At 50.3% G+C, this 27,539-nt stretch overlaps 10 protein-coding genes across 10 annotated transcripts; 6 read left to right on the top strand and 4 right to left on the bottom strand.

The window, feature by feature from the left end:
• Nucleotides 1–370: 370 nt before the first annotated feature.
• Nucleotides 371–1,353, top strand: coq4 (ubiquinone biosynthesis protein COQ4; the record flags this gene model as incomplete). Its single annotated transcript, XM_015548915.1, has 2 exons — nt 371–581; nt 707–1,353. The coding sequence occupies 2 exons, from the start codon at nt 371–373 to the stop codon at nt 1,351–1,353; spliced, it is 858 nt and encodes a 285-aa protein (XP_015406802.1).
• Nucleotides 1,354–1,733: 380 nt separating this feature from the next.
• ANOM_003657 (DNA-binding protein) lies at nt 1,734–2,470 on the bottom strand (the record flags this gene model as incomplete). Its single annotated transcript, XM_015548914.1, has 4 exons — nt 1,734–2,017; nt 2,134–2,144; nt 2,258–2,349; nt 2,447–2,470. The coding sequence occupies 4 exons, from the start codon at nt 2,468–2,470 to the stop codon at nt 1,734–1,736; spliced, it is 411 nt and encodes a 136-aa protein (XP_015406798.1).
• A 1,464-nt stretch (nt 2,471–3,934) lies between these two features.
• ANOM_003656 (guanine nucleotide exchange factor SEC2) lies at nt 3,935–6,483 on the top strand (the record flags this gene model as incomplete). Its single annotated transcript, XM_015548913.1, has 3 exons — nt 3,935–4,229; nt 4,285–4,924; nt 4,990–6,483. Exons 1-3 carry the CDS (start codon nt 4,222–4,224, stop codon nt 6,481–6,483), a joined length of 2,142 nt encoding a protein of 713 aa, XP_015406783.1. The 5' UTR covers nt 3,935–4,221.
• A 970-nt stretch (nt 6,484–7,453) lies between these two features.
• ANOM_003655 (putative pre-mRNA splicing factor) lies at nt 7,454–9,217 on the bottom strand (the record flags this gene model as incomplete). Its single annotated transcript, XM_015548912.1, has 3 exons — nt 7,454–8,898; nt 8,960–9,002; nt 9,075–9,217. Coding segments are annotated over 3 exons (1,599 nt in total), but the record flags the coding sequence as incomplete, so codon positions are not given.
• Nucleotides 9,218–9,964: 747 nt separating this feature from the next.
• pmt1 (protein mannosyltransferase 1) lies at nt 9,965–13,301 on the top strand (the record flags this gene model as incomplete). Its single annotated transcript, XM_015548911.1, has 5 exons — nt 9,965–10,227; nt 10,293–10,582; nt 10,638–10,921; nt 10,975–12,435; nt 12,515–13,301. 5 exons carry the CDS (start codon nt 9,965–9,967, stop codon nt 13,004–13,006), a joined length of 2,790 nt encoding a protein of 929 aa, XP_015406800.1. The 3' UTR covers nt 13,007–13,301.
• Nucleotides 13,248–14,175, bottom strand: ANOM_003653 (uncharacterized protein). Its single transcript, XM_015548910.1, has 4 exons — nt 13,961–14,175; nt 13,856–13,899; nt 13,548–13,746; nt 13,248–13,454 (listed from the first exon to the last, which is right to left on the bottom strand). Exons 1-4 carry the CDS (start codon nt 14,099–14,101, stop codon nt 13,404–13,406), a joined length of 435 nt encoding a protein of 144 aa, XP_015406793.1. The 5' UTR covers nt 14,102–14,175; the 3' UTR covers nt 13,248–13,403.
• Nucleotides 14,176–14,815: 640 nt separating this feature from the next.
• erf2 (palmitoyltransferase ERF2) lies at nt 14,816–16,775 on the top strand (the record flags this gene model as incomplete). The annotated part of the gene is made up of 3 exons (XM_015548909.1): nt 14,816–15,798; nt 15,862–15,970; nt 16,029–16,775. 3 exons carry the CDS (start codon nt 14,816–14,818, stop codon nt 16,773–16,775), a joined length of 1,839 nt encoding a protein of 612 aa, XP_015406794.1.
• Nucleotides 16,776–17,900: 1,125 nt separating this feature from the next.
• Nucleotides 17,901–20,513, top strand: ANOM_003651 (putative histone-lysine N-methyltransferase (Ash1); the record flags this gene model as incomplete). Its single annotated transcript, XM_015548908.1, has 4 exons — nt 17,901–19,071; nt 19,124–19,497; nt 19,555–19,754; nt 19,811–20,513. The coding sequence occupies 4 exons, from the start codon at nt 17,901–17,903 to the stop codon at nt 20,511–20,513; spliced, it is 2,448 nt and encodes an 815-aa protein (XP_015406795.1).
• A 1,247-nt stretch (nt 20,514–21,760) lies between these two features.
• On the bottom strand, nt 21,761–26,269 carry ANOM_003650 (uncharacterized protein; the record flags this gene model as incomplete). Its single annotated transcript, XM_015548907.1, has 5 exons — nt 21,761–24,707; nt 25,366–25,415; nt 25,481–25,543; nt 25,640–25,804; nt 25,876–26,269. Coding segments are annotated over 5 exons (3,381 nt in total), but the record flags the coding sequence as incomplete, so codon positions are not given.
• Nucleotides 26,270–26,610: 341 nt separating this feature from the next.
• Nucleotides 26,611–27,526, top strand: ANOM_003649 (uncharacterized protein; the record flags this gene model as incomplete). Its single annotated transcript, XM_015548906.1, has 4 exons — nt 26,611–26,799; nt 26,858–26,955; nt 26,999–27,369; nt 27,432–27,526. 4 exons carry the CDS (start codon nt 26,611–26,613, stop codon nt 27,524–27,526), a joined length of 753 nt encoding a protein of 250 aa, XP_015406797.1.
• Between the last annotated feature and the right edge of the window lie 13 nt (nt 27,527–27,539).

Here is a 27,539-nt window from a genome sequence, read left to right as displayed (position 1 = left end):
AGCTAGTACGGAAGAAAAAAGAAAAGAAAAAGGTGTGAAAGAAAAAAAGAGCAAGTAACTTTGTTCTAGAAAGATGGAGTCAATACTTCAATCTCTCATTCAGAAGCAGCTACTGAAATATTCCTCTTGAGGCTAGTCACAAGGTCGAAGGCTCATATTCATCTAGTGGTCGAATGAGGCCGTAAAAAGCAACATGATAGGGCTGGGCGATAAATTGCTTATCGATCTTTATCAGTTGTACGGCGTCGCACAGACACCGGCAACGCCAACCGGAGATCTTCCCCGGGCATCGTACCACTCTACAACCTTTAAGTGTCGCATTCTTTCAAAGGGTCATGTCCATAGAGGCATGTCGCCTTCTGCGCTTAAAATGTCGGTTCTTGGGAGGCGCGGAGCTCTGAGTCTCCGCGAATTGACCTTGTCAACACCTGTTACGGTAGTAAGCTGTCGCACGCGGTCTTTCTCCGTGAACAATCGCCCGCCGCCAAAGTATCCCGGCCATGTCCCGTTGAACTTCGTCGAGCGTGGTGCTCTAGCTGTTGGGTCTGCTGTAGGAGCTTTGCTGAACCCTCGGAGAGCAGGTGAGAGGCTTTCTTATTTCCTCTAAATTTCCATAGCAACCAATTCTATAATTCGCATCGAACCTACAAAATTGATGAACCATAAGAGAACCGTACGCTAACACCAACGCCCCGGAGCTATATAGATCTCATCGCAGCCTGCGGAGAAGCAACTGCAACTCCCTACTTCATCTACCGTCTCCGTGACGCCATGCTCTCGGACCCAACCGGCCGTCAGATCCTCCGCGAACGTCCGCGCATCACCTCCGAAACCCTCCGCCTACCATACCTCCGCTCTCTTCCCGAGAACTCCGTCGGTCGCACCTATGCCGCCTGGCTCGACCGCGAAGGCGTCTCCCCCGATACCCGCGACAACGTCCAGTACATTGACGACGAGGAATGCGCATACGTTATGCAGCGCTACCGGGAGTGCCACGACTTCTATCACGCAGTGACGGGCCTGCCAACCTTCGTTGAGGGGGAGATAGCGCTGAAGGCGTTCGAGTTTCTAAATACGCTTATTCCCATGACCGGGTTGAGTATGTTTGCTGCTGTGAGATTGAAGCCTGCGGAACGGGAGCGGTTCTTTGCATTGTGGTTACCATGGGCGGTCAAGAGTGGGCTTAAGAGTAAGGAGTTGATTAATGTTTATTGGGAGAAGATTTTGGAGAAGGATGTGGATGAGTTACGGAGTGAGTTGGGTATTGAGAAGCCCCCCGACATGAGGGAGATCAGGCGCATGATTCGGGAGCAGAAAAAGCGGGAGAAGGAGAGGTTGCAGCAGAGTCCATAGTTTTGGTCTTGTGGGGTTGTTAATGTGTATATTATTTATTATTAGATGGCCTCCGGCAGCCGTGTATTCGATACAGTCATGAACTCTTCCCTTCATCTTAACTCACGTTAGAAGTATTGTTGCAAGCGGGTTGATTGGTATCACAATTGCTAGGGGAAAACCAATCCTTTTGTCAATTAAGCAAGGTGTTAATATATGGTTGAGTATTAATGGGATAGAGTGCTGTCGAAGAATTGCACCATATACCGACCGCAAACGCCTAGGACCAGTTTGTTTCTGTTTCATAGCGCATGAAGATAAGGGATGAAGGTATCAAGAGGAGACCCGTAAGAAGTTTCTTACAGGTTTAAGCAACATTCGCTGTTTTGCAATTCGACTTTTCACAAATCCAACAAATCATCATCGTCATCCCAGCCTCCTTTACGCCGATTGAATACAACCTTATGCTCTTCCTCATCCTTGCGCTGGTTCTCAGCCACAGCATTCAGGAGCTGCTTGAGTTGATCCTCCGAAACCTTTTGTCGCAATTGGCCTGTCTGTGCCAACATGAGCAGCCGGTTCTCAATATCGGCGGCGCGCGACTCTTTCACGAGGCGAATGCGACCCAGGCGGTCGGCGGCTTCGGGTTCGAGGATCTGGTTCAGAATCGCCGAGCGACGTTCGGCTGATAGACACATTGTTAGATATAAATCCTGGGGCCAAAGTGAAGCTACAACGGCTAATATCATGCCCCTCTCACTTTCTCGCGGGGTCGTGGGGGGTGCGTAGGAGATAGCATACCTTCTGCTTGTCTGTTAAGTAAAGCATTAGTACTATTTAATCTTTTGCGCTATGCAAATCCAAAGCGAATACTTTTTCTTCGAATAGCACATAAAATTCAAGACAAGGGAAAAAAGAAACTTACTTCCTCTGATCATCCTGGCCGTCTGGAACGGCACCACCTCGTGGTCCACCTCCCTGCTGCTGCTGAAGCTGTGCCAGACGGGCTCTCCTGATCTAGCTTGGGAGTCAGCAGATGGTTCGCAAGCTTGATCATCGTCTGATGCGGCCATGCAAGATCAGGATAGCAGCGCTACAAATTTTAGGAACGCACCTCTTCCAGCTCTGCGTCGGCCATGGTTCTTTATTGACTAGTTAGGTGATTATAGTACAAGGTGATGGACACAGTTGGGTTAGACACAAATGGCCGTGGATAGTCTAGAACACTTCCAGGGATCGTTATGGTATGACTGCAAGGACTATACTGTAAGTCCACAGTTCACTTGACAGTGTGGATTTGTTGGAGAAGAGTTTCCAACCCCACCTTTGCCACAGCCTGAGGCACTCAGGCCAGTTGGGGTTCGGTTCCCGACGGATGTGGGGCGCCATGAGGGTGTTTACCCAAAGAGGTAAAATCAGGAAATGGCGGGACTCACGGAGAGAAGATAGACTAGCGCGCGCGTGTGTGTGTTATCTCTGTATCTCGGTATCTTGTACACATTAGGTACTCTGTACTAATGCCCAAGTACAGCATCGACTAAGTTTGGTGTACATACTCCGTACAGGAACCTCCTACTACGAACTGGGATAGACACTGTACAAGAGTTACACCGCAATTGCAACTTGTGATAAATCTGCCCATTGATTGACTGCGGCTTCGCTGTCTCAGACTTCATACAGATGTTCCCCTTGATTGCTGCATGTGTCGTCATCGCTTTCCGCCAAGAATTGAGTCGTCCTTATCCACTCCCGATAGATGGCGAGACTAGACTATGTCCGATCGTCAAACTAAATATAAGTGCCTACTTAAGTATTGACTATTAATATTAGTCGGAGAAAATGGGCCGGTTCGTGTAATTACCAGCATTGGTAGTTTCGTACTGTCAATAATTCATTTCCGGAGGTCCCAATTTGCGGTAAATTTTTGTCGTTTGTAAGTGGAATTGTGTGGGTTTTAATTAATTAATTCGATGAATAAAAAGAAAAGAAAAGAAAAGACTGACGCGTTAGATCTCGCGCACGGCTGGAAAGCTACCCGGGGAGGATGAACCGAGAGATTGGATGGGAACGTGGCACGTAGTTGGTTGTACTGAGAGTAGGTACCTACTATACGTAGTAGTAGAATGTATGTACCTAGGTACTCCCGGACTATCAGCCATGAAACACCTGACCAAGACTGGCTTGCAGTGAGATGCAGGGATCCAACTTTTGCACCTGATCGTCGTCATTCAGGCAACTCTGCCCGTGACGGAGGGGACGTGACCGAGGCGATCGGCTTGGCCCAATCCGGATCGCAGGTGACTAAGCCCCGGTGTGATTTGCCTCTGCAAGTGAATTGAACCAACCATCTTTCCAAATTCCTCTCTAACGACTAGTAACCCCGGCGGACTAAAACTAAAGCTGCTGCGATCCGTCTGCTCTCAACTTGCGATCGATTTCCTTCAATCGTTCAAAAAGAGGGGTTCCTTCTTTCCTTCTCCGACGACACCCTTCTTTCGTCACTATTCATACCCACTAGATTGCCGTCCTAATATCTTCCCCCCTCTCCCCTTCCAGTCTATCCTTTACAACCCTCACTCTCTTTCATTCTCCGCCAATACTCTCCGTTCTCTTTCCGACCGCCGTCCCGATCCTTTATCAAACTCAATGCTTCGTATGCCGACCAGTTGATCACGCTCCGGTCTGCGCGCTGGCGGGGATTGCGTTACCGTGACACCCCCCTACTGCCACTGCTACATGCAGGACCATCCCGACGCTCTCTTTTCACTTTGCCCGGTACATTCCAGATGCGAAAGACGGACCAACTGAATTTTTCGTGGTTGTGACACCTACATCCGGTCTCCGTGCTTTCCATATCATTTTAAAATTTTAACCCGACCGTTCACCACCATGGCCGAGTACGTTGATGCCATTCCTCCAAGTATAGATCTAGTCGCTAAATCTTGTGAACAGTCTAATTGCTTTTCATTCCTACTATTCACGCCATAGCTTCCTCTCCCCGTCGACAATGATCCCGCGTACCAACAACCACAAGCGATCCAATTCCTCCGAGAGCAGGGCTCTTTCTCCCGATAGGACCCTTACGAAAGCCAGGTCGGCGAATGACCTCTCCGGAATCGCAACCGGTAAACCTGTACCAACAGTACGCTCAACAAGTGTTGGGAACTTTCCCGAGAGTGGATTCAGCACCCTGAAAGACCCGAGACTCTTGAGCAGCTCAGTAGAGACAGAGCCATCGGGACCACCATCTCATCACCCGGACCTGAGTAACGAAGTTGCTGCCTTGAGCGTAAAACTGGTCCAAGCAATCAACAATCAAACGACTCTGGACGATACCTTGGTTGCCACCCGTCAGGAACTCGAACAAGCTCAGACCAAGATCCGAGCATTGGAGTCTGAGAACGAGAAATATCGACAGGATATCGATCAGGAAGTCTTAATCAAGAAAGCCGACGTAGACTATGAAATCTTACGACTAAAGGCTGCATTGGCAGACGAAAAGGCACAGCGCGCCCTTGTCGAGAAGGAGAAGAAGGGTATTGAACAAGAGCTGGAGACGCTTACCGCTGCCCTCTTTGAAGAAGCTAACAAGGTAAATTATCTGATGATCGTCCTATTTTCTAGCATGAGCAAAGGACTAACTTCGTTTCTCTACAGATGGTCGCCGCCGCTAAGCTTGAGCGTGAGGCGGTAGAGAAGAAAAACGAACAGTTGCGTGCACAAGTGAAGGATACTGAATCTTTACTTGCGTCACACCAAGAACAACTGGCAGAGCTTAAGTCTGTTTTGCAGGAGATGAACATTACCAAAGATGACACCGAAGCGGGTACGATTGCGTCTACCGCACCTGCATCTCCGGCGAAACAGCAGCAGCAGACTCCAACAATCGTTAAACAAAGTGCGGAAACACCCGTGCTTTCCGAACCGGCTCCCATCCGGGAAGAATTAGCCCCAGGTCCATCCACTAGTTTTCCTCATCTGATTCGGCCTATATGCCGAACAGATATCCATGCATTCGAAGAGTTCAAGGAATTATTCACCTTGCCCAGTGTCTCCAAACCGCCCAGTCGTGCCACAAGTGGAACGTATACCGGCTTAAATGTTATGAGCTTAGCCGCGGGTTTCAGCAGTGGTGGATTTGGATCTGCGTCGTCGTCACCCGCTAAGTCTCAAACTCACTCTCCTAATGGAAGTATCTCCTCGCCGCAACCAGCGAACTCGCATATTCCTCTGAAGGAGACGCGTTTCTACAAGCGTGTGCTGAATGAAGACATCGAGCCAACACTCAGACTTGATGCAGCCCCTGGGATTTCGTGGCTCACACGTCGTTCGGTCCTGAGTGGTATTTGTGACGGAAGTCTTGTGGTTGAGCCCATGCCAGCATCGGCGAAGAAATACGAATTTCCTTGCTCACTGTGTGGTGAGCGCAGAACGGGTCCCGTCAATGAGAGAACCCACCGTTTTCGGACGTCCGAGAATGAGACGGCTCAACGGTACCCCCTGTGTGTCCTCTGCCTAGAGAAGGTTCGTTCTTCCTGCGAATTCACTGGCTATCTCCGTCTTATCCTTGACTCGCATATCCGCGTTGGCGACACGGAAGACGAAAAGGATGCCTGGGAAGAAACAGTTCGCTTAAGGGAGAGAATGTTCTGGTCCCGCATTGGGGGTGGTGTCGTCCCCATTTTCACACAAACCAGTAGCATGGAAAGTCATTCGTGTACCAATGAGCAGGAGCCAGAGCCTCTGACTGATGATCACATCGAAACCCAAGGCGATGTCTCCCATGAGGCCCAAGAAGTCCTAGTCACGAATAGCAATAATGACGATGAATTGAACGATCACGACCCACGCAGAGCGTCTTTGAGTGATGATCCTTTTGAGTCCGCTGCCTCAGCATCTCCGGTTAGCAGCACGGCAGTCTCAGCGCCGTACGATAGCAGCGAAGCTCAGAATTATGGCAAAGACGAGACTTCTGAACAGCCCATTGAGCAAGTAAATGTCTGCGTGATTGCCAACCCTGGCGAGAACGAGGACCCCAAAATCATGCTTCAGCCTGATGAATCAGTCGTCAGCCAGGCTGTTGTCACCAGCTGCGAAAAAGATGATGCGCAAGTTCAGCAGCTGAAAATCGCCAGCACCAAGGTCGTCTAGAAGACGATGACTTTTTTTTCCCTTCTCTACACGAAACCCCCATCATCTTTCTCTCTATATTACCTTTGATACCGATTCTCTCCCAACCGATACCTAATTCTTCACTGGTTTTTATTTTGACCACTCACGGAGCTGTATTGAATTACTCTTGAGACTTGTATTATTATTGATAATATGTACTTAATGTCCCCTTTCTCATTGTCCCTTTTTTGTTATACACTTAAGCTTATCGTCCTCCTTTTTTTTTTTTTTTCCCTCTCTTTTCTCTTCCTCATTGTTCCCACTTAGTTTGGTCTGTTCTGCTTTTGAGCGCCACTAGACCGCAATGGTCATTCTGTGTTTCAAGCATCAACAGTGACCCAGATGGACAGACGGGGTCCACTGGTCATGTTTCATCTTGTGCCGTTTCTTCCTTTCTCGCTGGCGTCTCATTCGGGTGTTCTCTTTTTTTACTGGTTGATTGCTTTCATGCGATATACATGGCGATGGAAAAGGTCCACGTTTCTAATGTACGGGATGATGCAGGAGCATGTCGGCCTATGGCTATTATATATGCACATAAGGTATAGAGGTTCTGATAATACACACGTTTTGAGATTTCATCTACGGAGTATAGTAGCCAGAATCCAGTCTGGCTGCGGAAGGTTACAAGGAACTGTTTTTTCAAGGCAGTGCTTTCCAAATGGCTAGATTAGAGCCGTCTAAATACAGGCCGTGGGATTAGGTGTTTGAACTCATACTGCGGACTGGCATTTTGGTATAAATATCTACTACTGTAGAGTTCCCGCCTGGAAATATTGGAGCGAGATTTAATAAAACAATCGTCAGATATAAGAAGGCAGAAAGGATATTTTACATCTGCGTAAGACGTACGTCAATAGGAAAACAATGGTTTGAAAGAAGGCCGATAACTCCAGATGAAAAACGCCGATGAACGGTCCAATCACCAAAAGACCCAACGGATATTCGATCATTGCCGGTAACGCTCGTGAAGGTGTCTGATCTGTTCTTCGATATTCATGTTCTGAGGATTGGGTGGGCCACCGGCAGGACCGACCATCGGCGGCGTCGGTCCTGCGCCGGGGGCGTTCTCGAACGCCATGCGCTTTTTCCTCGCTTCTTCTTCTGGATCGGGGGCGCCCGGGAGCACTGTAGAATCGAAGACGTCGCTGCGCTGGCTGGCGAGACGTTTGAGGTTGTTGACCACGTCGGCGGTTGACAGGTTGGTTGTAGCACTGCGGGATTCGGCCTTGGCGCGCTGCTCTTTCCAGCGAGGATCGAGCAATTCGATACGCATGTGCTGATCCAGTTCGGCAACTGGGATCTGCTGGTGACAGTTGGGACAGAGTGCTGTTGCGCCAGACTGGTTGAGACGGCGCGCCTGCGCACGTGGGACATAGTCCGAGCGAATACGCATCGGCTGTTGACCTGGGGCGGCTTTGGCGGCCGCTTGAGTTGCAGCGGCACGATCGCGAGCTTCCATCCGCTCGCGAATACGCTGCTCCTCCTCCTGCGCCGCGGCAGCAGCAACTGGAACGGGTTGGGGAGGTTGTACTTGAGGAGGGAATGCTGGTCCGGCCGGCTGGACGACCGGCTGAGGCACCAGCTCTGGTTGGACCGGGTAGGCGTTATAATATGTCGGCGTTTCTTCCTCTGTCGGCATGGCTTCTTCGATGCGAAGAGGGTTTAGGGACATCATAGCTTTTTGCTCCAACGAAGCAGACTGAAGATCGTTGAGGGAGGCGGGCGGGGGAAGGTCAACCTGGTCATCGGCTTCTGTGAATAGCACGGTTTCGACAACCACGAAGTCATGCCAGTCAATCTGCGCGTAAGAGATGCGTTCTTGTTCTTCCTCCTCTTCCTTCTTTTGCTTCTGCTGTTCCTGGTACTTCACCCACTCGGCGCGCTTCTTAGCGCGATCCAAAACATGATACTTGTTTTGCACATTATGCTCGAGCTCTTTTAGACGGGTCTTTTCGGACGTCGCCTGGTCAAGTCCTTCCGATCGTAGCAATATGATGTATTGGTCGACCAATCGTGTGAAAAACTGATAGAGACTATGTTGCGGGCGCAAAAACTCGAACTGGAAATTCCTGGCTTCTCGCTGGGATAAGGCTGTCATGAACGATTTCCCCCTCTTCGCCACAAATAGAGCGGTAAGTTTAACGACCTCCAGATCTTGCGCGTTGATTATCGGCATCCGCGCTGAAAAGTGAAATTCTGTTGGCGGTTCGGGACCCGTTGGTTGCTCCGGTTCAGGAGCTGCAGCTGGCTCGCCCGGTCGCCCTGCAGAGACAGAAGTTCCCCTGCCCTCCTTGATTTCCGTAAGCCGCCACTGATAAAAGCTCGCATAAGGATCGTTTGGGTTGAGGAATGAGAATTTCGGGTTATTGCGCTCCTTCTCGCGTACGCGATCTGCCCATTGTTGGTCAGTTTTCCAACCCAGGAAAGGCTCCTGGCACATTTGGTAACTCACCTTCGAAGACGATACCGTTCCTTGCAACATAACCTGCGGTCTTCTCCACGATCGCTGTGCATATGTGAGTAATGGTTTTTTTTCTCAATTGAGAAAGCTGAAAGCTGAAACTTACCTCGAATATCTTTGGGTGGCAAGACGACACCTCCGGGGGTTTGCCTACCTCCTCCGGCAAGGTTGGCGTATTTCCATTGCTTATCGACGCCATGTTCGAGACACAGGTCAAGCCGATGGCGGGTGGGGATGTAAGTGATAACTGGAGGGGGTGGAAAAGCAGTGACAAGCGTTCTTCTTTGGCTTGCCTTACCTCATCTTGGGCGCGGCTACTGGGGCTCACGGCGGTTGAACTAGCCGCGCGCTAGTCAACTTGAAGTATTGGTGGAGACCTAGAATGAGCGAGTAATTGCTTAGAATGCCCGTTGGAAAAAATGCACTTAATATTACATGGCATAATATACAACGTAGGTGAATAATTTCTATTATTTTCGACGCATTGGACAAAGGGTTTGTGTTCTTCTGTCTTGTTTGATTTAGGGGCTGTTCTCGTGGGGAATGCCAAACCACCGCTGCCACCGGGACTACTCTCCGTCGTGACTTAGCTTCCTCTGCTAGTCAACTCCAACCTCAAACTCCTTGTCCGCCGACGATCTGGCCTTAAACCGGAACACCGCTTTCATTCGTCTCCCTAATTTGTCCCACACGTGTTGTCTTCCTCACCAACGGTCGATGTATCTTTTCTAGTTGTTTTCTTCTTCTTGTTCTGTCATGGCGTATAGTCTTTTAACCTACTACTCTCGTTGATTGATTGCCCTCATTTGTTATTTGGTTCCATTGCTCGGCGTGGGGTTGTTGAAAGCTCCATCTGGAGTCGGAGCCCTCCATACCTCGTGCTTACCCTCTTCGCGTATCTGTGATATCTCTTGATGGTCTTCGTTCCTTTTTAATATCCTTTGATACCGTCCCTTTCTTCCGATCTTTAGTCTATTTAACCTCATTGGCGCCAAAATGCCGCCCAAATCCAAGAACGCCCTGGACGTCCAGCCTCCGACAAAGGCAAGCCGCTCCTCCAGCCGCTCCCCGAAACCGAAAAATCGCAAGAAGGCAGCCGCAGAGACGTTGAATTATGGCTCGGATGGAGTTAAGGACAACAGTATCTTCAGCCTTCCTACTTCCGACTACAAGGCCCTAGTTCTCGTCACCTTGGTCGCTGCCGCTGTCCGTCTTTTTAGAATCTATCAGCCGACAAGCGTTGTCTTCGACGAAGTCCAGTATGTCCTAATATCTCTGTAATTGCGCGAGACGACCCGCATTGGGCTAATTAATATACCCACAGTTTTGGTGGTTTTGCATCGAAATATATCAAGGGCCGCTTTTTCATGGATGTTCACCCGCCACTTGCTAAACTTCTCCTTACACTTGCCGGTTGGTTGGCTGGATTCAATGGCGATTTCGATTTCAAGGAAATCGGCAAGGACTATCTGGAAGCAAACGTCCCATATGTGGCAATGCGAATGCTCCCAGCTATTATGGGTGTGCTTACGGTGTCCTTGATGTTCTTGACGTTGAAAGCATCGGGATGCCGCACCACGACTGCCGTGCTGGGTGCTGGTGTGGTGATATTTGGTGAGTTGATCTATTTTCTTGGTCTGGATACCCACACGCGCTAACCACCTAACAGAGAATGCCCTGGTCACCCAGTCTCGTCTAATCCTCTTAGACTCGCCGCTGGTGTTCTTTACTGCGCTTACGGCCATGTCCTTCACATCTTTTACGAACCAGCAAGAACTAGGCCCATCGCACGCCTTCCGTGGACCCTGGTGGTTTTGGTTAGCTGCTACTGGTCTATGCCTTGGTGCTACTTTAAGTGTCAAATGGGTTGGCCTTTTCACGGTGGCTTGGGTTGGCTCTCTCACCATCATTCAACTATGGGTTCTCCTCGGGGATACAAAAAATGTCACTCCGGTATGTGCTCTAGGGTTAGAACCTTGTCTAATTGTTAGCTGATGTCCTTGTAGCGCTTGTGGTTTAAGCATTTCTTTGCTCGGTTCTTCTGCCTCATCGTGATTCCATTGGGCTTCTACTGTGGAATGTTTGCAATCCATTTCCTGTGCCTGGTAAATCCGGGTGAGGGCGATGGGTTTATGTCGTCTGAGTTCCAGGCTACATTGAATTCGAAGGCAATGCAAGATGTCCCCGCTGACGTTGTTTTCGGCTCCCGTATCAGTCTCCGCCACCTTAATACGCAGGGTGGCTACCTTCATTCTCACAACCACATGTACCCCACGGGAAGCAAACAACAGCAGATCACGCTCTATCCGCATAAGGACGAGAACAACATCTTCATTGCGGAGAACCAGACTCAACCTCTTGGTCCCGACGGAGAAATCGCGGGTCCTTTTGCCTGGGATAATATTACCGCCGAGTATATTGAAGATGGTGCTATCATTAGATTGAACCACTTGATGACTCAGAGGAGAGTCCATTCGCACGACGAGCGCCCACCTGTCACTGAGGCGGATTGGCAATATGAAGTATCCGCCTATGGGTTCGAGGGCTTTGCTGGTGATGCAAATGACATGTTCCGCGTAGAGATCGTCAAATCGATGTCAGAGGGTGAAGAAGCAAAGAAGCGCTTGAGGACCATCCAGTCCAAATTCAAGTTAGTGCATGTCATGACCGGTTGTGTCCTATTCTCTCACAAAGTCAAACTTCCCGACTGGGGTTGGGAGCAGCAGGAGGTGACCTGCGCGAAGGGAGGCACTTTGCCCAACAGTGTCTGGTACATCGAGTCTAACAGCCACCCAATGCTGCCGGCGGATGCAGAGAAAGTTAATTACCGAAATCCCGGGTTTTTGGGCAAGTTTTGGGAGCTCCAGAAGGTGATGTGGACGACCAATGCGGGATTGACGGAGTCTCACGCTTGGGATTCGCGACCCCCGTCGTGGCCAACGCTGCTCCGTGGCATCAATTTCTGGGGCACAGATCATCGCCAGATTTACCTCCTTGGCAACCCACTTATCTGGTGGTCCTCGACATTGGCAATTGGCATCTATGTACTGTTCAAGGGAATCTCCATTCTTCGCTGGCAACGTAATTGTGCCGACTACCGCAACGTCAATTTCAAAAGATTTGACTACGAGGTTGGCACAAGTGTCCTGGGATGGGCCTTCCACTATTTCCCCTTCTACCTCATGGCTCGGCAGCTCTTTCTCCATCATTATCTTCCAGCGCTTTACTTTGCCATTATCACCTTGTGTCAAGAATTTGACTTCCTCGCCAACCGTATCCATGCTCTTGGACTAGCATCCAAGCCCGCCATTGGCAAGGCATTGGCTGGTATTTTCCTCGCACTGAGCATCTTCACTTTCACTCTCTATTCTCCTTTGGTCTATGGCAACCCCTGGACTCAAGACGCTTGCCGCAAGGTGAAACTTTTGGATACCTGGGACTTCGACTGCAACACTTTCCATACTGACGTAAGTGTTCCGGAATGGCAACCTCCCCGACGAGGCTACTAGGCGTGTCGCATCACGACGGCTGACAAGGAAACATTAGCTTGGCCAATATGTGACCCACTTTACAAATACCAATGTCGCTATACCAACAACACAGGCACCTCCCCCTGAGGTCCCTGTAGTCCCTCCACCACAGCAAGACCAACAAATCCTCCAGGAAGAAGCAGAAGATGCCAGTGTTACCCCGGAGCCCCAGCCGCCTGTTGCTAAGGCACGAGTTGAATACCGTGATCAGGACGGCAATGTTTTAGACGAGAACCTTGTTGCCGCCCTTGCCAAGGAGGGTAAAGTATCCTTCGAGACTCGCCATGAAACTCGCACTCGCTTGGAACACGGCCATGAGGTCGAAATGATCAATGGCCAAGTAGCCCCACCGCATCCAGACGTCGAGGGTCAGAATCCCGAGACTATTGGGAAGCAAAAACAAGCTGCACATGATGGCCCCGCCTCCGCTGCGGGGGGAAGCTCTGCTGCAGAGCCTAATCCTCCCGAAGCAAAGCCCGCCAGCGAAGGGAACGAGGCGACTAACTAACCTCCTGGAGTGAACGGAAACGAGGCATCTTGGGTTTTTGCATTCTGCTACCGCGAATTTTCTTCCTTTCCTTTTGTTTCAACAATCGTCAATCTTGACCATCCTCTTCTCTTGTACTTCCTTTCCAGAGACTAATCTTTTTTTTTATCCCTCTTTGATCTAACGAAATGTGACTTTGTACATGACTACTTCCCACAGGGTCGACGGCCTAAACGTATACCACTGTTCACTTAGAAGCTCCTTGTAATGCACAAAAGCAGTCTCCAATTGATTCCCGTCAAGATGTACTATGCACAACGCTTCTCTACTCTTCACAGCAATTTTAGTATACAGCGACCAGTGTTGAGATGCCTCTCAACCAAACCCCTAATAACCCTCTATGTAGCTGTATGACCATTTAGTAATCCCACTCCTCCTTGCCGTACTTGTTGTAGCGCTCGTGGAGATCCTGAGGGATTATCTTAGTAGCTATTCTCTCTCGAACATCGCGAAAGCCGATATATAAAAATGCATCCTGAAGCAAGGTGGGGATTGAACATACAGCCGGCAGAGTAACATTGGGCACAATAACAGTGTTCAGAGCGCTGGGGGCGTTTCTGAGGGGCTGGCTCTTGTCACCGTGAGGGTGGTACTGGTACTTGTAGACCTTGCCGTCGTCCTCACGCTCCCAAGGCATGGCGCTCTCGCCAATGCGCACGTTACTCTCGGAGTTCACGGAGGTGGGCTTCTTGCCGAAGTACCTGTCATGAGGAAAGAGTTGTTAATATTCTGTTTGGCTTCCACATGCAATTGGGGAATTTTTGCGGCCGGTCGCGGGTTGTAAAAGTGGGTATGGGGAAGGATATTCACCATCCAGCAGCAAGGAAAGCACCGGACATGACACCGAGCAGGACCTATAGAAGATTAGAGTTCAATTCCATCAGCCCAATTGATCAGACGAAAGTAGCTGCGTACGTAAAGCTCAGGGTCACGACGAGGAGCCTTGTCGAGGCTGGCCTCCTCCAACTTGGAGCTGTAGAAACGGCGAGCGGGGGCACGGAAGGCAGACTGGCGGGCAAAGGCCCGGCGGGAGGCCATGGCGGCAATTGACGACATTTTGGTAGTTGCGAGGTATAGAAGGTGGTGAGGTAAACCGGAGATCTCTTTAGAGAGGTGGGAGAATGCGTGGGTGTCGGACGATGATGTTGCCGGCGCATCACATCAGGTGACATTTCGTTGGCCCATCAGCTCCCGAGGCTTAGTCAGGACCGGCTAGCCAGCTGGCCCTAACCGGATTGGGGTTGGGCCAAGTAGGGGATTGCATCAAATGCGATAATGCTCGTGCACGCCGTTGGACGGGCGAGGGGTGTCTTTTTGCTGTTCCTTCCTTCAGCTTTCCTGGACTTACACAGCATGCAGCTCGCGTCGCTGTCGTGATGTAACTGGCTTGTTAGCTGCTTTGCAGTCGATCGCAACTCTATTTAAAGGTTCGTGCTGTTCGGAATCCCTATTGTCGAATCGTATAGGGGGAGGCTATCTTCGGCGCCGCGTTTTTGACATGGAAATCGCACAGGGCTTACTGACAGTCCTGATGCATAGGTTGCTTACATTCTTTAACTTGACCATACTTTCGGATTTTTTCTCTTTCTTTTGCTCTTTCGTCGTTGCTGTCGCTCCTTGATCAACTCTTATCCCAGTTCTGTTCTTCGCGCATTCGATTACAGCGACCCTTGGCTGATATCACGCTCAATATCCCTCTCCTTCGTCTAGCCACAACATGATAGTCAACATTAATTGCTAGCAGCATAGCAACTACCCATTTAGAACATCATGGCATTCTCACCAGTCAACTCAGAAACAAGTGATGCGCCACATCCGGGGCCCACGCAACATGCGCTGGGTATCCCTCGTCCGCCTTCCGTGGGAGGTATCTCGTCTCGAGTAACGGAGGATATGACTTCTGAAGATGGGGATCAGTCACAATCAAATACCGGAATCTCCTCGTACGCACCGCACCGGTCACGGCTATCCGTGTCTAGTAGGCCCGGTCCTCCCCCTGTGAGGAGTTCTGTTACCAGCCAACCAGCAACCCGGCCAGGAAGCTCGAATAGCAGACTGAGCCGGAGCCACATTCCTTCATTGACAGCGCAAGGCTTTTTTCGGCCGTTATCTTCTCAGCGACTCCAAGCCCATCGAGGCCGTCCTATGACGAAAGGGACAGAATCATCGGAAGACTGGGGTGATCACGCAAGTCAAAATAGGCGCAGTTTAATATCCAATAGCACGCTTGCTCAGAGCTCCATTCCACAGGAGCAGGACGTTCCTCCGTCTCGAGGCACGGAATTCACAGACCCCATTCTCCCTGACCGAAACACATCAAACGCCAGTCCCATTGGTAATACAACAGCGCGAAGTATAGGCGAAAGTGCTATGCTTCTACGCGACAAAGAAAGACAGAACCAACCTTCTCAGCCTCACCTCAACTTGAGCGTGGGTGTTACTAGTCCAGGCGGTCATGACATTTCCCAAAGATCTCCTCTTTCCTTCTTATCTCCACCAAATAGAAACGGTGGCCAAGAGCATCGCGATAGTCGGAATCACGAGCGGCTGTCATCTGCCGGTTCGTCTCCAGGATCCATTGAGAAACAGAGTCGGGCGGTAAGCAAAAGCCATCTGGGCAAGAACTATGAATATTTCCTTGGCAACACTATTTTCTGTGGTGGTGGGAGGTTTCAAAATTCTCGGGACAAGCCCGTCAATGTTGCAACCGGAGTATTGGTAGTTGTGCCATCAGCTTTATTCTTTGGGTTCTCGTAAGATACCTTCCCTATATGAGTCGATCTGCTCGAAAAAAAATCACTGCTGACCTTGCGCAGGGCACCTTGGCTTTGGCACAATATCTCACCCGCTATTCCTATATTGTTCGCTTATCTCTTCTATCTATGCTTTTCCTCGTTTTTGCACGCCTCTGTCGTTGACCCCGGGGTAAGAAAGAGCTCCAGTATAAGGCACAACGTCTTTGTCGCTAATTCCCCTATGTCAGATCATTCCTCGTAATCTTCACTCGATGCCGCCGCCAGATCCATCAGATGATCCGCTAGCGATCGGTCCGCCAACGAATGACTGGGTTATGGTTAAGTTGGCGACCTCTGAGGTTGCAGCGATGGACGTGCCAGTGAAATTCTGCAAAACCTGCAATATATGGCGACCTCCGCGTTGCTATCATTGTCGTGTCTGCGACAATTGTATCGAAACGCTTGATCATCATTGCGTCTGGCTTAACAACTGTGTCGGCCGTCGCAACTATCGGTATTTCTTCACTTTTGTGGGCTCGTCCACACTCCTCGCGTTGTTTTTAATCGGCGCAAGTCTGGCACATATCCTCGTATATCGATCACGAGAGGGCGTTTCTTTCAATAATGCGATCGATAAATGGAGGGTGCCTTGGGCTATGGTCCTCTATGGAGCCGTTGCGGCTCCGTACCCAGCCTCCCTCTGGGCCTACCACCTATTCCTGGTTGCCCGGGGAGAGACTACTAGGGAATATCTAAATTCCCACAAGTTTGTGAAAGCGGACCGTCATCGGCCCTTTACTCAAGGAAATATCCTGAAGAATTGGATATCCGTCTTTGGGCGACCACGGCCCCCGACATATATGCAATTCAAGAAGTCATATCACGAGGGTGACCAGCGCTTAAGCATGGTGAAACGAAAATACCTTCCACGAGACGTTGAAGCTCAAGCAGGCATAGAGATGCAGCATGTCCCTTCTGGTCAGCCGCAGGACTGAGTTCTATAACGATACTCTCAAAATATGGGGCGCCCACCAGACACTGTTTTCATAGATAGGGCTCTTCTTCTACCTTTCTCAGGCATCAGCCATCTTTAGTTTCTCTCTTTCTCTTCTAAAGATACGTTCTAGTAATAATGGTTTTACGGTCCTTTATTATTTTCTTTCGTTTATTTTTTGGGGTTCATCTTGCCTCCTCAATGCATGAATAGGCATATCTTCACTTTCTTCTGCCCATACCAATCTGTCAAGGCAATTTATATACACGTTGAGCCAAGCGTCTTTGATTTGTTTATTTGTACTTTTCCCCACACTCTCCTTCTTGTGCCTCGGTTCCTTTTTTTCCTTCTGTTTACCTCGACGAATCTGCTTCGAGGCAACTCTTGGTTTTGGGCTTTGATATTACGTTATACGAGGGATATTTTGTATGATATCGAAACCCCAACCTGCAGATAGACTATGAATAATCCATCCAGATCCGAAATGGTATGTAGTAGATCGCAGGGCATGTAGCGTCATGACAGCTGATGGTGAGCGCCCATGGATGGGAATGGGACAATATCAGGATGGAATGGATGGGGAGGGTGTAGATAGTGCGGTGGCGTATGCACTGGTCTGAGACCAAACAATTGGGCTCCAATTACATGGAGTGTTACTCTTGCTTACCCTCAGGGGGGATTTATGCGTGGGGCCGAATGTCTGGCCTGGTGGTTGTCTCGCTTCCCTGGTGGTTCTGCATTCCGCCGTGCCTTCGATACGGACTTCTTCAACCCTCTCCGCATCTCTTCTTCTTCTTCTCCCCCATTCCCTCTCCATACCACGCCCGTGCCCCTCAAGTCAGCCTTCTCGCTGCCATTTGCCCGTCGGAAGTTGCGTGTCAGAGACCTCTCTTTTGAGCTTCTAATATGATCCCCAAAGTGTAGGCCCTAACACAGTCACTCCTGATAAGAGGCAGCCACCTCGACCCCCGTACCTGGGAAATCAGGTCAGCTCAGCCGGACCTCAGTCCCCCTCTTTATTTGACGCATAAACCCCTCAAAGGCACTATCGTTTCACCCTTCCGGGCGGTCTCCCTTCCCCTGCAGTCCCAAATACTCACCGCAAATCAGTCCCGAGACCCTTGGGATGGAAAGTCAACTTAGTTCAGCCGGCGCGCCTCCCGCGACTCCCGCAACCCTTTCAGACCTCAATAAGCACGCTCACGAGCCCGCGGACGACACAATGGCCTTTGAGTATTCAGAACAACTCCTCACCCCCGAGAACAGTCGCTCGGAGACTTCCAGTAACAATGAAAACGCGTCTACCGAGGAAAAGCCGACTGCACGGCGAAGATCTACACGTGTAACACGCGCCTCTTTACGGGGGGAGGCACAACTCGACGGCGACATGGAGATAGATAACCAAGGGACCTTGTCTACGGCTGGCGAAAATGACTCCGCGGTCTCGGAGGAGGCTCTGCTCGATAAAGCTGAGGGCGGGAAGAGGTCCCAGGCCTCCCACCTGCGCCACAGCATAGCGGTCATGGAGTCCTGGAGTGAGGCAACGCTCGCACAAGACAATATGGAGACCGAAGGGGACCACCCAATGGCTCCAGATACTCCAGTTTCTAAGTCCTCGCAAGAGCTGCAGGCCAGTGACATGGGCACGTCACTGCAACAACGCACTTTACGGAAGCGCGTAGAGCGGATCCTGACTGAGGAAGGGGGCAGCCATAAGGGCAAAATTACTGAAACGGCTAAGGAAACCAAGTCGCCAGTAAGACGCTCGTCTCGTTTGAGTCTGTTAGAGAAGGCTTCAGACCTTGTTGGCCGGGCTAGCAGCATTTTGGGCAAACGCTCGCGTGACGTGGTGGGAAAGGGTAAAGAACTTGGCCGGCGTGCTAGTTTACGACCTCGAATTACTGCTCCCAAGGAGGAACCGGTCAAGGCTGCCAGCGAGGCTCCTGCAGCGAAAAAGAGGCGTGTTTCTGAAAGCGATCTCCCTGCCAAAATCCAGGAAAATGAAGACACCGAGCAGGAGGCTCCCAAGCCTGTGACTCGATCCAAGACAAAGCGCTGGTTAGCTCATGGATTGTACACAGGCCAGGAATACACAGAGTCTCGGCCCCTGCAGAGTAGGAACAGAAATGCAAAGCGCAGAAGCCAAGGTCCCACACAACGCAGACTGCTTCCTATGCCAATGTTTGCAGGAGATCGACTATTGAAACAAGGAAGAGATTTTGAACTCCCCTTCGATATATTTTCTCCGCTTCCTTCGGGTCAGCCCAAGCCCAATGAGTGGAGAAAGACAAACAAGAGTATGATTACCAGTAGCAGACACTCGCGATGATGGCTAACTTGCGGAATTAGATGTCTTTGTAGGGGAAGCATCCAGCATATGGCGAGCAAACAAGCCATTGGAGCTTTCCAAGTGCATGTGTGCGGAAGAAACTGGCTGTGACGAGGAATGTCAGAACCGTTACATGTTCTATGAATGTGATGACAGCAATTGTGGTGTGGGCCCCGAGTGTGGAAATCGGAATTTCGAGGAACTGAAGCAGAGAACCAAAGTGGGCGGGAAATACAATATCGGTGTTGAAGTCATCAAGACGGAAGATCGAGGATATGGCGTTCGTAGCAACCGCACGTTCGAGCCTAACCAGGTCATCGTGGAATACACAGGAGAGATCATAACGCAAGCGGAATGTGAGAAACGCATGAGGACGATTTATAAAAAAAACGAGGTACGCATCCTTTCCCCCCTTGCTCTGGTGGATGGGCGACGTATTGACTGCTATCAGTGCTACTACCTAATGTACTTCGATCAGAACATGATCATCGATGCTACCAGGGGCTCTATCGCTCGTTTTGTAAACCATTCTTGCGAACCCAACTGTCGGATGGAAAAATGGACAGTCGCGGGAAAACCGCGTATGGCGCTTTTTGCTGGTGATCGCGGAATCATGACCGGGGACGAACTGACCTATGACTATAACTTTGAGTATGGTTACCTTACCATATAACTTGGGATTGTCGATGCTGACCTGCTACTTGTAGCCCCTATTCTCAGAAAAACGTTCAGCAATGCCGATGTGGATCAGACAGGTGCCGTGGTATCCTTGGACCACGACCGCGGGAGAAAGAGCAGCGTTCAAAGGAGAAGGAACTGAGGGCTGAAAACGAGAAGAAATCTAGTTCGAAGAATAACAATAAAAAAGCCAGCATCACCAAGCAGAAGGTGTTGAGTGGATCTACTTCGCGCGTCAATAAGCGACAGCTTCTTGGTCCGAAGTCCATCAAGTCTGGTGTGAAGAAGGTGGTTTCCAAAGCACGTTCTTCTGCTTCCAAAGCAACTACAACATCGAAAACTAGTTCGAAAACGAGTGTCAGCACAAAGGCCACCAAGACGACAAGCAAGAAAGCCATCGCAACCCCAGCACGGCGCCAAGTGAAGAAAGATAATGCCAGATCCAAGAAGGAAGTTAAACTGCCGAAGGTCAAAACCACAAAGACTAAAGCCAGGAAACCGATGCAGACAACCAAAACCCAGTCGGCGCCATCAACATCTAAACTAAGCCGTCCATCCGAGAAGACTAAAGCGAAGATTCTCCAGGCTGCTAAGGGGACGAACACTCGCAAACGTACAGTGAAGAAGGAAGACACTAAGACCAAGAGTCCTGCCAAGCGTACTTCTAAAGTCAAGGAGAGTACTCTTCGCGGGAAGACAGCAAGCAAGGCTGCTAAGAACCCCAAGGCATGATCAATTTGGGCATGTTGGCTCCATAAGAATACCTCAGATGCTTCATCCTGGGCTGATCTACTGTGTGAATACTGCTTCGTCCACGGCTATCTTTTTCTTCTAACTTCTTGGGGAGCTTGCTCCATTTCTCTCATTTTTCTTATCTCTTTCTTTACTGACAATTCCTGCTCGTTGTTTCCCTCTTGATGATAAGTTACCCTTGTATTTTGGCCTAATGTTTTATTTTTGCTTCCACTACACCTTGTGCGTCGTCATCGATCAACCTTGGGTTCGATGTTGGTATGGTCTGACGGTATTCTATCTTTCTTCTTGTGTCCAACACTCCTGTTCACTGGTTTTGATGTTTGCTGTGTTACGAGATCTGACTTGCAGAGGCGGTGTTATTGCTGTAATGTTACTACTTTCTTCCTGGCTGGTTAGTCGACAGGATATAAGTTCAGTTGTCTAGGTCGATGATGTCTATCACTAGCTGGTTTAATTAACTGAATCAATTTTGACTTTGCTAATGAGATCCTCAATTTCTGTATTATTGCAGTGGAGAGAGAGATATACAAGTGCGCGTTGCACTCGTATATATTTAGTATACTATGGCAAATCCTTTCTACCAGTCCCTTTCCATATTGAGGCAAGTTCGACGAATCTAAGTAGAATACAACATCACATTTACATCCAAGGGAGTAGTGAGGAAGGATAATTCTCACATGGACTCACATCCTGCTTCAATGGTCACAGTCACTTGACCTGGCAGGTAGTCATTCGGTGAAGAAACCTAGTCAAGAGGATCTACACATCATTGACTGAAAAATCACTCCATTCGACTACCTGGAAATGCCCGGACACTCAAGGTGCCTGCATACAGAATTTTACAGTCCTAGTTCTGGTTGACATGTATGTACCTATTCAGGCTCGACAGCTAGTTTAGAATCACTTGAACGCTGGAATCGTTTCATAACGTACTGAAGAGATTAGCATGCCATGGTTTGTTTTCAATCGCTCTCGGCCTCTGCGATACGCGACTCTCCTGTCTTTTGCGGGTTATCATGAGAACGGGAGGTGTGAGCTTTGTATGACGTTCTGACTTGTGGATACTCCTATGATACAACATGCGATCGATCCAAATATGCCTGGTCCTAAAATCCAGAATCCCCTTTCCAGCACAATACAACGCCGTACACCGATATACGCCTGGTTCCAGTTCAATCAAGCGGCCCTTTGCCCCCAAACAAATACTATATACTATGTGCAGATTAGCTCGATGGGTCTTGAACAGTGTCAGGCCCCGGTGCTGGTGCTGGTGCTGTCTCCCCTGCTTTTGGCTGTGTTTCTGTTTCCTCTTTTTTTTCAAGCTCAGGATTCAAGTCAGAGATTGGAGAGAAATTTGGTGCAGTTAACTCGTGGGTTTCACTGGTTTCACTGTTCTCGATGGGTCCGGGCTGGACGTCTTCTGTACTGGCTGGTGCAGGTGGAGTCGCAATCCGGGGTGACTGGAGTTCAACCGGCTGCTGTGGTGGCAGAGGCTCATCCTCTTGGAGAGGCTGTGTCGTCTCTGGTTGAGAAGCATCGGGTCGCTCCTCTACTTGTTCCATTGACGGCTTCACCGGCGCTTCCAGGAAAGGATGCGCTACTGCTTGTTCCGTAGGCTGTGGAATCTGCTCGATAGGTGTTTCTTGCGGCAGTTCTGGGAGTGACGCTGCAGGTGCTTCTGAATTACTAGCCGGGGAAGGTTCTTTTTCTTGTGCTGAGCTCTGTTGTGGAATCTGTTCTGGCTGTGCTTCAGGTGGTTGTACTCCTTGGGGCTCTCCAAGTGGTTCTTCCACCTGCACTGGGGCCAGCTCCTCCGCTTTCGGCTCAGTCTGTTCCACGGTAGGTTCGACTAGCTGCTCAACAGAAGCTTGCGTGAATTCTTGAGTAGCAGGCTCTATTGATGGCTCTATCGGTGTCTCCGTCGGGGGCTGCATCTGCTGTTCCGTAGGGAGTTCTGTGGCTTGCTCTGCGCTGTTTTCGGTAGCAATTTCTGGGGTGTGTGTAGGTGGTTGGTCAGCCACCGGCTCAATGGGCTCTGCAGGTTGTGTTGCTGCTGGTTGCAAGGTTGGCTCAGTGTACCGGTCCATGGTGTCAACGTCTATGTCCATGGATGTAGGTTGCTCGGTAGACTCCGTACTGATATGACCAGCGTTGTGGTCAGATAGAGTTTCTGTTTGATCACCAAACTGAACCTCGCCCCCTTTCTCGACGTCAGGAGCATGTCCTAAACTTGCTTCTAAACTGTCCAAGAGACTGGAACCATTGTTCTCTACAATATCCTCAGCTGGCTGGGCGGCGAGCTGCTGTAAAGCCGGCTCGGGATACGAATCTGGCTCTGATTTGAGGATCTGTTCCGACTGGGGAGCTTGTTTTGGTTGGGCAGTTTGTTCTGACTGGGGGGTGTCTTCTAACTGATGGGTCGGTTGTGGGTGGGGAGTTTGTACTGGCTGGGCAGTCTGTTGTGGCTGGAGTGCCTGCTCTGGCTGAGGAGCTTGTTCTGGTGGCGGCATCTGTGGAAGGCTAGTCGGCGGTTCCAATTTCACATTCTCGTCCACGATGCCTACTTCGGCTACCGAGTCAGTCTGTCCCATCGAAGGAGCTTCCAATGGCTTCCCAGTTGGATCTTCACTCTTCGCGACAGGGAATGAGTCCGGTGCAGTGACCTGCGGGATGTGTTGAAGCTGTGTGGGGACTGCATCTGTGGCTGTCTCAGTCGGTGCTTCAATGATCTCGGGGGCTGTCTGCTGTTGAGTATTCAGTGTTGTCTGGGGTAGGGATGCAGCATCGTCAGCGGGGAACTCGGGGCTGACACCGGTCATCTCCACATCCTCAGCAGGTGTCACTTGTGTTGGCTTTGCGGGAGGAATGGTAGAGCTTGGTAGATCAGTACTGGGCTGAACAGGCTGGAAGGGTTGCTGTGGTGCGAATGATACAGTGGGTACTGCAGGTGGCTGTGGGAGTGCCTGCGCAGGTAATTCTGACGCGACGGCTGGAGGATTTGGAGCTGGCGGTTGTGAAGCAACCACGGCTTCAGTAGCGGGTGCAGTAGAAGTAGGAACTACTTCCGGCACGGGTCCAGATGCTGAATCAGTTGTCGGCTCTGCACTTGGTTGGTGAAGTGGGGTCTCCGGTGTCTTAGCATCCAGCATAGACTCATCGCCGTCGTCGCTTTCCTCGCCCTCCTCAGCATCTTCTTCTTCTTCTTCCTGGCCATTTTGGTCGACTGAAATCCGCGACCTATCCGCACCCTCTTTACCATAACCTGTTTCGGCGCTGCCATCGCCAGCGCCAGTGCCGGCTCCGTGTACGGCGTTTGCATCTGCTCCCTCACCAGGAGCGAACATGACCTTCTTCCTCCTTCCTTTCCCGAAGCCCTTCGCCTTACGCTTAGGAGGCGGGGGGCGCCTCTTCGGAGGAGTCATGACAGCCGCTGAGGCTGGATCTGCCACAACCACGCCTTCTGCATTGACCACGCCAACACCTTCAATAACTGTTCCAGGAGCAGGCGCCTCGGGTGTTACAATTGTTTCGCTGTTTTCTGGTACCAGTTGAGAGTCGTTGGTAATTTCCCCTTCAATCTTATGCCCTTCCGGCACCCAGGCCTCGTAGACAGAGATGTTTCCACTGTTCGGGTCAACCTTCTTGAAGCGGGTCCTCCTCATTGGCGCAGACCCATTCTCAGCGCCATTGGCACCGGCAGTTGTAGCACCATATAATGACGGCAAGCCCGGTCGTCTCTTAGCAAGAAATTCGACCTCTGAGTTCTCCAAGTGCCTGGGGACCGTGCTCCACTTGCGCGTAACAAAGCTACGCTCCGTAGTCTGCAAGGCCGGCTGTTCTTCCACATCTGTAACCTCCTTTTCTTCATCCTCTGCATCTTTTGTGGCTTTGCGAATATATATGCACCCTGCACGGGCCGCACGGAGGAGCGCTCTACTCATCGGGGTTAATAGATGGCTGTCTTTGGGCATTGGGTGTTCTGGAATCGTTTGCTTTCCGCCAGGGCCTTCTACAAATGATTCCTGTCCGTCCAGCTTGGGGGTTTGGGAGACGGTCTGTAGCTGGCGCGTCCATCGTCGAACCGGAAGTCCTTCGAAGACATCGTGGTCGATCTGGCCGGTTCTAGTGCGGTTGGCGCCATCACCGAATTGACGACCGGAGCGTGAAGATCTGAACTATGAAGTTGTCAGTACAGTGGTCATCCCTGATATATGGTCTCCGCCCATGTTGCATATGACGAAGATTCGGGTAGCCGATAGCGATGTCACCGCGGAGAAACCTACAGTAGGTGGCATGATGAACAACGGTTTTGCGATCTTCCCTCCGCAACGCGATAAAGAAGAGACGTGCCAAACACCCCAGTATCGCTAACTATGCGAATGAAGCAAAGAGGCGGAGCTAATGAAAGAGATCGTTGGCTAATGAGCCCAACTGGGAAGGGTTGTCGGGGTCTCTGTCGCGATGCGATGGAGTCGCGGGAAAGGGAACGATATCATCACGTGACACAAACTACAATAGACTCACATTGGCAACACCTCTACATTATTATCTGCATGACAAGCAGGATGAGAGAAGAATCGGCGTTCTGATGATAAGAGACTGCGCTACCTACAATGTAACTGTTCCATTAATAATACAAGAAACACCTCAAGTCTATTGGATCGATCACATCATCCTTGGTCCCCATCGGAATGGAAAATCAAGCCTCTTTCCGAACCTCCTGTGGTGTGTCAACCGCTTATTCATTCGTGATCCTTTGGTTCCAATTAATCCCAACTGTAGCGTATATTAGTATACTTGTAATACGAGAGCTTCACACTCATCTTACCCAGTATCCTTCTGACGAACAATATCCCCTTCTTTTCCAGTTTGCTTGCCCTGTAGAAGTTCGTGAGCTCCACGTCCGGCGGGCTACTGGCGATATCTCAATGAGCGCTACTAACCGTCTTCTGGCCTTCAACAACCAGCCTGTCCATTTGATAGAACTGACTGATGACGGTTTGCCTCTAAGATATGTGTCAGCGATTCCGGAGTACAAAGCCGCATCACAACATTCGGTAGGGTATCTGAACGCTGTCGCAAGAAAGATATCCATGACTGACCTTCATCATGCGCAGATTCTGTAAACCATCCTGGATCAACTCTTGTATCCTCCTATCCTCCGTCTCAAGTTGGTGTTCACGGAAAGCATCCCTCGTCCGCCGACGGGCGTACTCGCGGAAGTTGTAATTGGAGAACTGGGACGACTGACGGAGCAAGGAGCGAAACTATACCCAAAATCAATCGAAAAGGTCAGTTCAACCCCGCCACAATAGGGGAATAGTTCTGGAGTACATACCAAGGATCGCACCTGGAAGGCAGTGTCCCGTTGTAATGCAGGTACAGACATGATGACTGGCTTGAAAGCGCTAAGAGCGGAGGGAAAAAAACCACAACAGTTAAGCTGTACGTATAGCAACAGTAGCGAGCACAGAAGCGAGGATCGCAAGCTCAATCGGATAGTGTTCGGTAGATCCTAAGACGTATTTGTCTTCGGCTTTAGCGTCTCAAGCCGCTAACCCGGAGGCTTAACACTCGGGGTTTTGGAAAGGGGATAAATTCGATTGTTGACCACAATACGATCAACCAGGAATTTATCAAGGCAACGATAACGAAATGATAATATCAATTCCAAGAAGCTATTCACAAGGTGTTGAGCACCATGAACACCGCAACCGGAGGTGGCGTTGAGAGGAAAGTCACACTTTCCGCGGGAAATGAAAGTCGGATAGCTCCTATTCAGGGCTTGGAGAGTGCACTCGTACCACCAGACGAAGATGAGTAAATCAGGAGTCACTTCCTGATATGGGGGGTCGATAAACGGTAGAAGTGATGAATGACTTGTTCGCGGGAAATTCTTTTGGTTTTCCCGGAGGCGCGATGACGGAGTTATCGGACTCCTCGGCCGATCCCCATAAATTTGGAGAAGCGACTCGGAGATCATCTAAAGCTTCCCTCTTGCGTAATTGACAACCTCGCGTCGGTTCCTGTCAAGTCGGGCCCTTTCTGGTCCCTATCTCATCTTGTTCCCCTAATGGCGCAAATTCCCACTCCTCCTGCGTCTCGCCATGGTTCGGAATCACCCGAAACCGAGCACAAACAGCCTCCGGGAGTTGACTCTTCAGGCTTATTGCGGTCGCTGGACGCTCTTCTCGAACGGTATCTCCATCTCTTAGATCGTCATCAGAAATTACAAGCCGAACTTGCCACAACTCTATCTTCGGTACAACAACCTTGGAAACACAAGGCTCAACAAGGACAAATCGCTAATACCAGACTAGGGGTTTCTCTCACTCGCTCAAGCCAACTACACTTGCCCCCCAGGCCGGAGATATGGAGCAGACTACTACGATGAACGTATGAAAGCAACAAGAAGGGTGTAAGTTGGAGCTGTGCCTTGCGCGATTTGTGTCGGTTTTCAGGGCGTTCAACGCTAATGAACGAGGTGTCATCAGGGAACTAGAACTCCCTCCATCCTCGACCAAAGATGTCGAGGCATCTAGTGTGGGTGAATCGTCCGATGAATTTACCAAGCGTGGCGACTATGGTCGCATCTTTACTATAAAACAAGCTACAGGTGGTAGTGCAGAGGAACCCTCTGAGTGGATTGGAGGAGAGAGCCAATCTCACTCGAGTAATGCGTCCACACTGGAATGTGAGGGTCCTGAGAGGAAGCGTGACCCTAAGGCTGGGGATTCCACAACATCATCGGATAACCCTGGGGCGCAAGAGCCGGCAGAGACAAAGCTAGATCTTCGGGGAAGAAGCCCCGTTCTTCCGACCCCATTAGATGGTACGGAATCTTGGTGCCACCTTTTCTCCGTAGTGCTCAAAAATCTTTCACGGAGGCTGTAGGGGGTCCCTTGCCTGAGCTGGCGAGTGTGATGGTCGAGATGCAGGCTGTGGAAAAGGAAGTGAAACGTGTGCGCGAGAAGATAGACCAAGCATGATTATTAATGCGTC

This window comes from Aspergillus nomiae (assembly GCF_001204775.2).
Source record: "Aspergillus nomiae NRRL 13137 chromosome Unknown contig00138, whole genome shotgun sequence".
Lineage (NCBI taxonomy): Eukaryota > Fungi > Ascomycota > Eurotiomycetes > Eurotiales > Aspergillaceae > Aspergillus > Aspergillus nomiae.
This window is presented reverse-complemented; position numbering and strand designations above follow the sequence as displayed.